At 43.2% G+C, this 12,382-nt stretch overlaps 1 protein-coding gene across 3 annotated transcripts in view; it reads left to right on the top strand.

The window, feature by feature from the left end:
• The window catches only part of LOC115477834 (alpha-tocopherol transfer protein-like), an 88,803-nt gene that overhangs the window by 39,219 nt on the left and 37,202 nt on the right, over positions 1 to 12,382 (top strand). For all 3 annotated transcript variants that reach the window (XM_030214946.1, XM_030214928.1, XM_030214937.1), the window contains exons 2-3: positions 1,989 to 2,142; positions 5,488 to 5,681. In XM_030214946.1, the coding sequence (XP_030070806.1) occupies positions 1,989 to 2,142; positions 5,488 to 5,681 (348 nt within the window). The remainder of the gene's footprint in view (positions 1 to 1,988; positions 2,143 to 5,487; positions 5,682 to 12,382) is intronic.

Raw genomic sequence — 12,382 nt, 5'->3', positions numbered from 1 at the left:
TTGTTGTTGATGTTAGGGGTGGTCCATGCGTGGTAGATTATGGGAGAGAGGTAGATTATTATCAGTAGTTTGTTGGTATTCATGTTGGCTTTGTGGATGGTATTCGTTGTAGTATTGGGTGTTGTTAGTGATGTCAGTTGTTTGTGGACAGTGTTCGTGGATGTGTTGGGTGGCGTCTGTGATATCTGTAGTGCATCGACTGTCTTAACAATTGGTTCAGGACGGTGGTTGTGTCAGCAGGTGTTGCGGTGCTTAGAACAGGTGGTCCATAGCTGTAATTAATTCAACAAGTCATTGGCATAATTAGACCTTTGGGTTAGTGATCTAAGTGGTAAGGGTATCGTTCAGTTGTAGTGCAGGTGCTTACAGTATATAGGGTAGGTAGATGGAGTTAAGGTTTAGAAGCAGAACAGTGTGAGAGGCTTTTGGTGTGTGTTTGTAGGCAGTGTTGCAGAATTGCATAAGCAGAGCAAAGTTAGCAGGTAAAGGCAATTTTGCTAGATCAGATCAGGGCGATAAGCAAATCGAAAGTGAGTAGGCAAAGCAGACAGGTCGTATGCGTCCTGGCAGCAGTAGTGGCAGTTCTATCAGGTCCTTTGTCAAATCAAAGGTAATTTGCAGAGTCAAGCGAGGTAAAAAGCAAATCAAAAGCAAGCAAGCAAGATCAAAGGCATTTTTAAAGTTATGCAAGGCTATGAAGCAAAAGCAAAATCAAATCAAAAGCAAGCCGGCAGGGGCCCTGTATCTCCTTATATTCAGACAATTGAATCGCACTCTCCAGTGCGATTCCAAATTTGGATGTCCGGGCAGTCTGGGTGATTTGCAGAGTCAGCAAGCTATATGGCAAACTCAAAGCAAGCAGGTAGAATCAAAGGCAGGTTTGTAGTAGCAGGCATGACTGTAAAGCAAGGTCGAATCAAAGCAAGCAAGCAAGCAGGCAGAGGCCCTGTTTCTCCTTATGTCCCCGCTTGATTACCCAGTCCCCGGACCTCGTCGATGCATCCTGGTCAGCGTGGTTCGGCGGTCGCGTGGCTGGCAGGTAGCAGCGATCAGCCTCCAGCCCACCAGATCCCGCCGGTAGTTCACCTGAATTCGGCCCTGGTCTACTATCTCCGGCACACCCCAGGTCGGTCTAGGCACTCACCAGTCAGTCCTCCGCTTGGTGGGCCCCTGGACTAGGGCACCGATCCTCCCTCAGCGATGTCGAGCAGTGCGGCGCGTCCGTTGGGTCCGGGTAGCGCTGAACCCGTGATGATGAAGTCTCAGCTGGTTGCTCGAGTCGCCTTGCCCAGGCGCGCCAATCTGTCGGAGGTGTTTGCGGGCAGTGGTCAGCGACGCTGGCGGCGGGTTCGGAATGGGGGAATGGGGAAATTGGGGAATATCCACTCTATAACTGACACTTTAGAGTTTCCATTTTGTTTTCTGATCTCCATTTTGTTTCATGTTTCTCTGACCAATTTTCCTAATTTAGATTATTTAGGCCTCAATCTGGGCTAAAAACTAGGCCATACTTTTCCAGTAAGCTCTTAGTTATGCCAGCCATCAGATTTCTGACTTGGCCTATGTCTCTAGTAGCCTGAGCTCTATGGCTCAGCCCTCCACCATTCCAGTGGGGGTTTCTGGCTGTATTATATCTTATCATTCCCCTCTTGGGGTGACACAAAGCTAGTTTGTCACTGTCTATTCCAGAAGGTGCCAAACTATCAAATGAGAGGGCATGTTTTGGCCTTAGGAATTGTCAGGTGTTGATATATTTTTCGGGGCATATGGAATTCCCTTTTCATTACCCAACCCCTTGGGCCTCAATCCTGATGTCACTCCTCTTGAGACTTGCTCAAACCTGTAGTAATAAAGATTTTATGGGTGAGAAAGATCTATGGGTCCATCTACAAAATCTATCTGGCATATCCCATTGATTAAGCAAGCATAATTTAATGTAACAAATATAAGTATTAACCTGAACTTGAGTAAATCAAATCTCTTTCCAGCTTTTGAAGAACTATCACAAATGGAGAGTTGAGTGCCCTGAAATCAGTGCAAACTTGTGTCCGTCTTCTGTCATGAACCTGCTTTCTGCTGGTTGCCTTGGTGTTCTGAGGTCAAGGGATTCCTCAGGTAGCAAAGTCCTAATTTTCAGGATTGGTAAGCCGTTTTATTTAAATTATTAGGTAACTATAATAGGAAACCAGTTTGTGTAGTTGCTCCCTTCACTCCAGAACCTAATTGTTTTCTAGCATTTAAGAACATAAGAGTAGCAATATTGGGTCAGAACAATGGTCCATTAAGCCCAGTATCCTGTTTTCCAAACAGTGGCCAAGCCAGGTCACAAGTACCTGGCAGAAACCCAAAAGGGTCACTGGCAGCATGTAAAAATCGCTGCCAGTGCTACTAGCTGACCTGGAAGCCTCCCCTCTGCCACATCTTTCCCCCTTACTATGATGTAATTTCCTGGGAGGAAAGACATGGCAAAGGGAAGGCTTCTGGGTCAGCCGGCAGCAGTGCAGTGATTCTTATATGCTGCCAGTGACCCTTTGAATTTCAAGGTTTGAAGTGCTGCGATGCTCCCAATGCTGCATTGGCATGGGAGTGAAGGGGAGGGACAGAAGGAGAGATGATGGTTGGGGGGTGTAGGAGAGAGGGAAAATTGTTTGGCATGGGGGGGTTGGAAAGAGGGAAACTTATTGGGCAAGGGAGTGGAGGGGGCTTTGGAGAGGGAATATTGTTGGGCATGGGAGTGGAGTAGAGGGGAAGGAGAAAAAGAGAGATGCTGCATGTGAGGGTGTAAGAGAAAGGGAAAATTGTTGGACATGGGAGTGGAAGGGAGGGAGAGAAGAAGAGATACTGCTCGGGGAGGGGTGTAGGAGAGAGGGAAACTTGTTGGGTATGGGAGTAGAGAGGAGGGAGAGATGCTGCATGAGCAGGTAGAAGAGAGAGATCATTGTTGGACATGGGGGGGTGAGAGAAAGAGATGCTGTAAGGAGGGGGAGAGAGTGGGTTTAGTAGAAAAAGAAATATATTTCTATTTTTATTTCTCCACTGTTGCAGTACATGTGATTCCTTCTTCTGTATTTGGTGATATCAGTGAGATTGTAATGGTAAGTGGGAAGATTGGAGGGGAGGCAGGGAAGACAGGGAATTGGGGAAGCGGCTTCTTTATTTTGTGCCCTGGGCTCTAGCATGTCTAACACTAGTCTTGACCCTTGCTGTAGCTGGAGGGGGGGGGGGGGGGGAATCCCCAGGCTCCATCAGCTGAGGACCTCCTCTGAAGGCAGCAAAAAACTCCCTTCTACTAAGCTTGGCAGACGGTGGCAGCATCCTTGAGCCACCGACAACTAAGCATGTGTGGGGTGCCAGCATTGATGCTGCAGCTGCTGCTGTCTGCTAAGCTTGGTAAAAGGGAGTTCTGGCTGTCTTCAGAGGAAGTCTTCAGCTGACAGAGCTTGTGGATCCTCATGAGCCAAAGTATATTTTGAGTTGGGAGGTGCCAGGGGAGGGGTAGAGAGTGGAGGGAAGAAGGGGTGGGGCAGAGTGAAAATTTCTGTGCCCACCCACTCTGGGTTCAGACCCACCCAAAATTGTCTGTTTGGCTATGCCACTGCTCTGGTTGATTTCATTTGGTCTGCTAAAACTCCCAGAAAGCTCTTAGTATAAGTGTCCAAATCACAGGATGGGGTTAATTTCCTTGACTTCTATCATCAGGCATTTGCCCTGCAGCATGGGTGTAAATGGTTTAGCACTACTGAGGCTGGGACAGACCCACATGGCTCAGGCAGGTAGAAGAGTTGCTAACTATTCTACCGACCCTGGTATGAAAATCACGGATAAACTTCTCAATAAACATTTGCTTAAAATATCCAAAACACATTAAAAGAATTAGAAAGTAAAATGGATTTTGAGGAATAGTACTTTGAAAAAATACCTATTTGGGGCAATGGGATTATCTTCAGATCCAAAACCAAAAGATAAATAGGGTGTGCTGGCAGTCACATGGGATGTGGCATTTAAAACAATTAGTGGTTGTGAATCAGCTAAAATCATTTGCAGAGGTGCAATGGGATTATTGTACCCAGTGGCGCACCAAGGGGGGGGGCGGTCTGCCCCGGGTGCATGCCGCTGGGAGGGGTGCCGCACGCCGGTCAGCTTCCTTCATTTCCATGCTCCCTCTGTTCCGGGACAGAGGGAGCATGGAAACGAATGAAGCTGACCGGCACACGGTACCCCCCCAGCGGCGTGCACCCGGGAGGGGGGTTCTTTCGCCGGGGTGGGGGGTGTCCTTTCGCCGGGGGGGGGGGGGGGTCGCGCTGTACCTGGGGGGCGGGGCACATCGGCTATCCGCCCCGGGTGTCAGCCCCCCTAGGAACGCCACTGATTGCACCACAAAAATTTTACTTTCCTTGGCTCCAACTGTGACATATCATTCAATCTGACAAAGTAAGGGATCCTTTTACTAAAGCATGCTAATGGATATGGCACATGCTAACAATTAGTGCATGCTAAATGCTAAGACTCCTATGGGCATCTTTTCATTTAGCACATGCTAACAATTAGCGTACGTTAAATCCATTAGTAAAAGGACCCCTAAATCTTTCCTCATTATCAGACTATTGGCAGATTTGAGGATTTCTCTAAGGGAGCTTTGGTTTCTAAGAAAAGGGTATCATATTTTATACACTATTATACAACTGGAGTGGCCTAGTGGTTAGAGCACTGATTTTGCAATCCAGAGGTGGCTGGTTCAAATCCCATCTATGGGGATAGAAAAATATTGGGGAAAGATAAATTATACTTTGGTGCTATGCAGAGGGAGTTCTTTTGGAATCAAATAGCCCAAATTTCCCACTTTGCACTGATCACAATCTGTGTATTTTATTGCACACAAAGGTGTCTGGACCTCAGTTAAAACTTCTAAAAGTGACTCATATTGCTACTGATTCCTGTTGGCCATGTAAAAATAAAACATATGCTCTCCCTTATATTAATTTGTTTTTCAAATCTATCATGTTTTTGGTCTGCAATATGGGAGAGGGTCTGTGATGTATGGAACATTCATGAACAATTGATGTATAGAACTGTTATATGGAAGTTAATGGGAACGCAGAGAAAAATGAAGACAGATAAAAGACCATATGATGGTCTGCACATCCATGACATCTTCTACCCCTTCCTCTCCCTTAGAGAACTTACATACTTGTCACAAGCTTTCTTGAACTCAAATACCGTTCCGCTTTTGTTGGCCGGCAAACTCATCCTTAGTAACTGGAAGGATCATTTGGCCCTAAGTTTTAATATGTGATGGAATTTTTTGTTTGTCATACTTAGAAGTTTGAAAGAGCTGCAATAAACAAAATGGGCCTTGTTAGAGCAATATATTGATTGCTATGTTATATGTCTCATTGCACTGTTTTGATTGTTGTGTTACTTGTTAATTTGAAAAATATCTAATAAAAACATTTGGAACCCTGACGTTTAAATGAATTTTCTTTACAGCGCGATTTGACCCAAAGCTTTTTACAGCATACGAAGTGTATCGTGTATGTGTGATCACATCAGAACTCATTGTGAAGGAAACAGAGACACAGAGGAATGGGGCCAAAGTTATCTGTGATCTTCAGGACTGGCAATATGCTCACGCATTTCAATTAACCCCCAAAATTGCCAAGAAAATAGCCAGTGGGCTCAATGTGAGTTTAATGCTTTTTAATTAAAAATCTACTGGGGCTGTTTCTTTGTTTCTCATCTTAGTTGGAACATAGTATTAGTATTTCTGATGTATTGCTCAAAGTGTTTCTACATACTCTAATGGACGGAGAGTAGAAGAGCTAATATGAAATGTCAGCTGTTGTGTTTTTGTATTCTATCTTGTATATTACATTTTAAGGTAGTGTTTTCTCAAGTTGGTCCTGGAGTACCCCCTTGCCAGTCATGTTTTCAGGATATCTACAATGAATATGCATTAAATTGATTTGCATACACTGCTTCCACTTTATGCAAATAAATTTCATGCATTTTCATTGTGAATATTCTGAAAACCTGACTGGCAAGGGGGTACAACTTGCGAAACACTGTTTTAAGGGATCAATATTCAAAGTGATTTAACCGGCTGGAAAAAGCTCTTGGACGGTTAAACCACCTGTTAAGGGCTAACCAGTCATTTTCAATGGCAGTTAACAAGTTAGTGGCATTGAAAATGACTGGTTAGCACTTAAATCAAAACCAGATATTTGGGGGGTATTCTGTGGGTGGAGTTTGCACTTAGCCTGTTACGTGTCGATACTCAGCACTTAACCAATCAAAGACACTGCATAAATAGGACTCTATAAAAGTCAATGCTGAATATCGCACTTAACCAGCTATGGTGTAACTGGCTCCAGAAACCCAGAAATTCAATGCTGAAGCCCGGAATGGCCCAGCATTGAATTTCAGGCATAACACTAGCGACAGTCAGCAAAGCACTGAACATCATCAGCTGAATATCGACCTCTAAATTATTATCACTGCTTAATATTAAACTTACCTTGTCTTTGTTGATGCTTTAGTTTGGGCAATTCCCATTGTGTTTAAGAGTAAAATAACAAAGCTCAGAACATTTTATAAAGGATGGTTCAGACCTTGTAGATGCTCCTTGTGACCTTGGGTAAGTCACACAGCTGCTAGGGTCCCGAGGAATCCTTCTTGCTGAATGGCTCTAAACCTAGCAGGTTACAACCATTCACCAGGAAGGAGTATTATAAAAGGCACACTGCATGCAGTTGAATGAAATAAAAGAGCTATTGTGACTCCTGAAGCAGGCATTTGATACCGAAATTTGGCTGTGCGTCAAGTCCCTTTTTGTTTGTTTTTATGCTTATGTTTATTATAAACACTTGATTAATCACCAAATTTGGGCATGGCAAGTCTAGGCAATGTACAATATAAAGTCATCAAAGAAAGGAAAAGAACTACCGGTACAAATGGACAGGATAGATATACATTCAATCAATCAATCAATCAATCAATCAAAGAGAAAGAAACCAACATGCAAGCATAGAACATAGTGACTGCCCCTATCAATCCCCAATCCTACATTCCTTATGTTTTAATTGCCTCAATGAAAACATATGTTTTTAAATCTATCTTAACTTGTTTGTAAGGCATTTCAGTGCAAAGTCCTAGAGGCGAAGTATTCCAGAGAGAGGGTGCTGAAAAGAAAAAAGGTACTCATAGTAACATAGTAGATGATGGCAGATAAAGACCTGTACAGTCCATCCAGCCTTCCCAACAAGATTAACATTAACATTAACAATGTAACTTGTATTCTGCCAATACCTCGTGGTTCAAAGTGGATCACAGTAGTAGAAGCTTGGCATATCCAGGAATCTGCAATCAATAGGAACAAGAATACACATTCACAATAAAATAAAATCTACTAATCCAAACTAGTTAGTAGATTGCAAGATGAATTTCTGGAAAAAGTACGTTTTTATATATTTTTTAATATTGAAATAACTTGAAGTAGAAAGCAAAAAAGTCTGAACATTTTTATCAAGACAGGCTGTTGGAATGAAAATAAAGTATCTAGCAATCTGAATCTTTTTGTGTTTTTTGAAAAAAGGAAAAGTAGAGCTATTGATCTTGTAGTTCTAATTTTTCAAAATGATCTACAAAATACAGTGGAGCTAGTCCATAGGTAACTTTCTAAATAAAACAATAAAGTTTGAATAGAACACTTGCATAAACCAGTAACCAGTGACTCCTTATGAAAAATTGAGATACTCTATCAGATTTTTTCAAAGAATAAATCAAAGTGCCAAGTTCTGAATGATCTGTAACCACTTCAATAATTGTTTTGAGACACCCAAGTAAATAACATTACAGTAATCTAACATACCCAGGGTCAAAGACTGCACTATTAGATGGAAATGATCTTGATCAAAATTTGGGTAGCCATCTGAGATTATGCACAGTGAAAAAGCTTTCTATGTTAGCATATTGACAGAAAATCAAAGGATAACTTAGAATCTAATAAAATACCCAACACTGATATAACGTCTGATTAATTCTTACACTATTTTCTTTTTCCAAAGCTGAATGACTCAGTGGCGTAGCCAAGAGTGGGCCTGGGTGGGCTGAGGCCCACCCACTTTGAGCTCAGGCCCACCCAGTAGCAGCACACCTATGATCCACAAGCCCCACCAGCCAAAAGCTCCCAACAACTGTCCCTCCTGCATACCTTGTAAATAGCAGATCTTTGCCTGCATTGAGCAGCGACTGATACATACTGCCCGCACCAGCCCCACTGCCTTCCCTCTGATGTATTCCCGCCTATGTGGAAACAGGGTTGCATCAGAGGGAAGGCTGTGGGGCCAACATACATAGTAACATAGTAGATGATGGCAGAAAAAGACCTGCATGGTCCATCCAGTCTGCCCAACAAGATAAATTCATATGTGTATACCTTACCTTGATTTGTACCTGCCTTTTTCAGGGCACAGACCGTACAAGTCTGCCCAGCAGTATTTCCCGCCTCCCAACCACTAGTCCCGCCTCCCATCACTGGCTCTGGCACAGACCGTATAAGTCTGCCCTCCACTATCCTCGCCTCCCAACCACCAACCTCTCTTCCCCCACCTGCTCCGCCACCCAATTTTGGCTAAGCTTCTGAGGATCCATTCCTACTGCATAGGATTCATTTATGCATATCCCACGCATGTTTGAATTCCGTTACCGTTTTTATCTCCACCACCTCCCGCGGGAGGGCATTCCAAGCATCCACCACCCTCTCTGTGAAAAAATACTTCCTGACATCTTTCCTGAGTCTGCCCCCCTTCAATCTCATTTCATGTCCTCTCGTTCTACCGCCTTCCCATCTCCGGAAAAGATTTTTTTGCAGATTAATACCTTTCAAGTATTTGAACGTCTGTATCATATCACCCCTGTTCCTCCTTTCCTCCAGGGTATACATGTTCAGGTCAGCAAGTCTCTGCTCATACGTCTTAGAACGGCAAATCCCATTCCATTCTCGTAGCTTTTCTTTGCACCGCTTCCATTTTTTTAACATCCTTCGCAAGGTACGGCCTCCAAAACTGAACACAATACTCCAGGTGGGGCCTCACCAATGACTTGTACAGGGGCATCAACACTTCCTTTCTTCTGCTGATCACACCTCTCTCTATACAGCCTAGCAACCTTCTCGCTACGACCACCGCCTTGTCACACTGTTTCGTTGCCTTCAGATCCTCGGATACTATCACCCCAAGATCCCTCTCCCCCTCAGTACCTATCAGACTCTCACCGCCTAACACATAAGTCTCTCGTGGGTTTCTACTCCCTAAATGCATCACTTTGCATTTCTTCGCATTGAATTTTAATTGCCAAACCTTAGACCATTCTTCTAGCTTCCTCAGATCCTTTTTCATGCTTTCCACTCCCTCCCGGGTGTCCACTCTGTTGCAAATCTTAGTATCATCCGCAAATTAGGCAAACTTTACCTTCTAACCCTTCGGCAATGTCACTCACAAATATATTGAACAGAATCGGCCCCAGCACCGATCCCTGAGGCACTCCACTACTCACCTTTCCCTCCTCCGAGCGAACTCCATTTACCACCAACCTCTGTCGTCTGTCCGTCAACCAGTTCCTAATCCAGTTCACCACTTCGGGACCTATCTTCAGCCCATTGAGTTTATTTAAAAGCCTCCTGTGGGGAACCGTGTCAAAAGCTTTGCTAAAATCTAAGTAGATTAAGTCTATAGCACGTCGATGATTCAATTCTCCAGTTACCCAGTCAAAGAATTCAATGAGATTCGTTTGGCACGATTTCCCTCTGGTAAAACCAAGCTGTCTCTGATCTTGCAACTTATTGGCTTCCAGGAAATTCACTATCCTTTCCTTCAGCATCGCTTCCATTACTTTTCCAATAACCGAAGTGAGGCTTACCGGCCTGTAGTTTCCAGCTTCTTCCCTATCACCCTTTTGTGAAGAGGGACCACCTCCAACATGAGCAGTGTGTATTAGTTGCTGCTCGCTGCTGGTGAAAATCTGCTATTTAAAAGGTATGCAGGAGAGGGGGGGATGTTTGAGAGACCATAAGGCATGCAGGCGAGAGAGGGAGAGACCAAATCACCTGTGGGACAAATGGAGTTCTGCCCACCCATCTTGGACCCAGGCCCACCGAAAATTGGGTGTCTGGCTACACCCCTGGAACGACTAATGAAGTTTTGTCTGTATTTAACTTAAGTTTGTGCATTTTCATTCAAGAATCTAAAGTATCAATGACATTGTGAAGTAAAACTGAATAAGATGCAACTATTGAATTAATAGGTATGATAACATATCAGTAGCATAACTATAAAAATAGACCCCCCAATTTCTCCAGAACATACCCCAACAAATACATATAAATATTGAATAAGAGTGGGGTCAAGGGAGAGCCCTATGGCACACTGCTAGGATTACTCCACTTGTCTGAAACATTGAGATAATCTATTAGATTTTTTTCAAAGAATAAATCAAACAAAGTGCCATGGTATAATGTTTTTATTTTCCATTCCTTTCCTAATAATACCTAACATTCTATCGGCTAAGAAAGCAAATAGAATGTTAGGTATTATTAGGAAAGGAATGGAAAACAAAAATGAGGATGTTGTTATGCCTTTGTATCACTCCATGGTGCGACTGCACCACAAATATTGTGTTCAATTCTGGTCGCCGTATCTCAAAAACGATATAGTGGAATTAGAAAAGGTGCAGAGAAGGGCGACAAAAATGATAAAGGAGATGGGACAACTTCCCTATGAGGAAAGGCTAAAGCGGCTAGAGCTCTTCAGCTTGGAGAAAAGGCGGCTGAGGGGAGATATGATAGAGGTCTATAAAATAATGAGTGGAGTTGAATGGGTAGATGTCAAGCGTCTGTTCACGCTTTCCAAAAATACTAGGACTAGGGGACATGCGATGAGGCTACAATGTAGTAAATTTAAAACGAATCAGAGAAACTTTTTCTTCATTCAACGTGTAATTAAACTCTGGAATTCGTTGCCAGAGAATGTGGTAAAGGCGGTTAGCTTAGCGGAGTTTAAAAAAGGTTTTGACGGCTTCCTAAAGGAAAAGTCCATAGATCGTTATTAAATGGACTTCGGGAAAATCCACTATTTCTTGAATAAGCAGTATAAAATGTTTTGTACTTTTTTGGGATCTTGCCAGGTATTTGTGATCTGGATTGGCCACTGTTGGAAACAGGATGCTGGGCTTGTTGGACCTTTGGTCTTTCCCAGTATGGCAATACTTATGGACTTATGTACTTATGATGTTATACCTGATCTTGATTTCTCCTTGCCATTTTCAAGGCCATTTTCAAACTGTAGAAGTCTGCCCGGTGCTGTCCTTGTTCTAAATTTCTAAATTTCTGAATTTGTCAAAGCCCCTGAAAAGCTCCACTGCAGCCCTTCCAAATCTATTCAGCCATGATCAAGTCACAGACCATAGAAGTCTTGCCCAGTACTGGCTTTGCTTCCCAATTAGCGGTGTTCCTACCTAATCTCCGCTAAGCTTCTTTGGATCCATTCCTTCCAAAGAGGGTTCCTTTTTGTTTTTTTGAATTTCGCTACAGTTTGCATTTCCACCACATCCTGTGGAAGGGCATTTCAGGTACCTACCACCCTCTCAGTGAAAAAATAGTTCCTGACATTATTCCCGAGTTGGCTCCTTTTCAACCTCAATTCATGTGCTCTAGTTCTATTGCCTTCCCATCTCTGTAAAATGTTTGTCTGCAGATTTATACCTTTCAAATATTGGAACATCTGTACCATATCCCCTGTTTTCTCCATTTCTCCAGGGTTTACATGTTCAGGTCAGCAAGTGTCTCTTCGTAAGTCTGGCTACGCACACCCCATACCATTTTTGTCATTTTTTTCTGAATCGCTTCAAGCCTTTTTACATCCTTAGCAAGATACGGCCTCCAAAACTGAACACAATACTCCAAGTGGGTCTCACCAATGACTTGTACAGGAGCATCAACACCTCCTTTCTTCTGTTGGTTATACTCCTCTCTATGCAACCTACTGCCCACAGCCACCGCCTTGTCGCATGGGCATCTACATGGTTAGCACGTGCTAATGTTTTGCATGTGCTAAAAACACTAGCATACCTTAGTAAACACCTGTTTACAAAGGCATGGTAGCGTTTTTAGCCTGCGCTAAAAATGATAATGCACTAACCATTTAAATGCCCATAGGAATATTATGGGTATCTATACGGTTAGCACGCGCTAAATTGTAGCACATGCTAAAAAGTCTAGTGTGCCTTTGTAAACAGGGCCCTACATTTTTACTATACTGTCTTTTGACTGAATACTGAAGCAGTTTATATCATAGTGTACATTCAATGAAATAAGCAAAATTTCATATAG

The sequence above is a fragment of the Microcaecilia unicolor genome, chromosome 1, assembly GCF_901765095.1.
Source record: "Microcaecilia unicolor chromosome 1, aMicUni1.1, whole genome shotgun sequence".
In the NCBI taxonomy this organism is placed as follows: Eukaryota; Metazoa; Chordata; class Amphibia; order Gymnophiona; family Siphonopidae; genus Microcaecilia; species Microcaecilia unicolor.
This window is presented reverse-complemented; position numbering and strand designations above follow the sequence as displayed.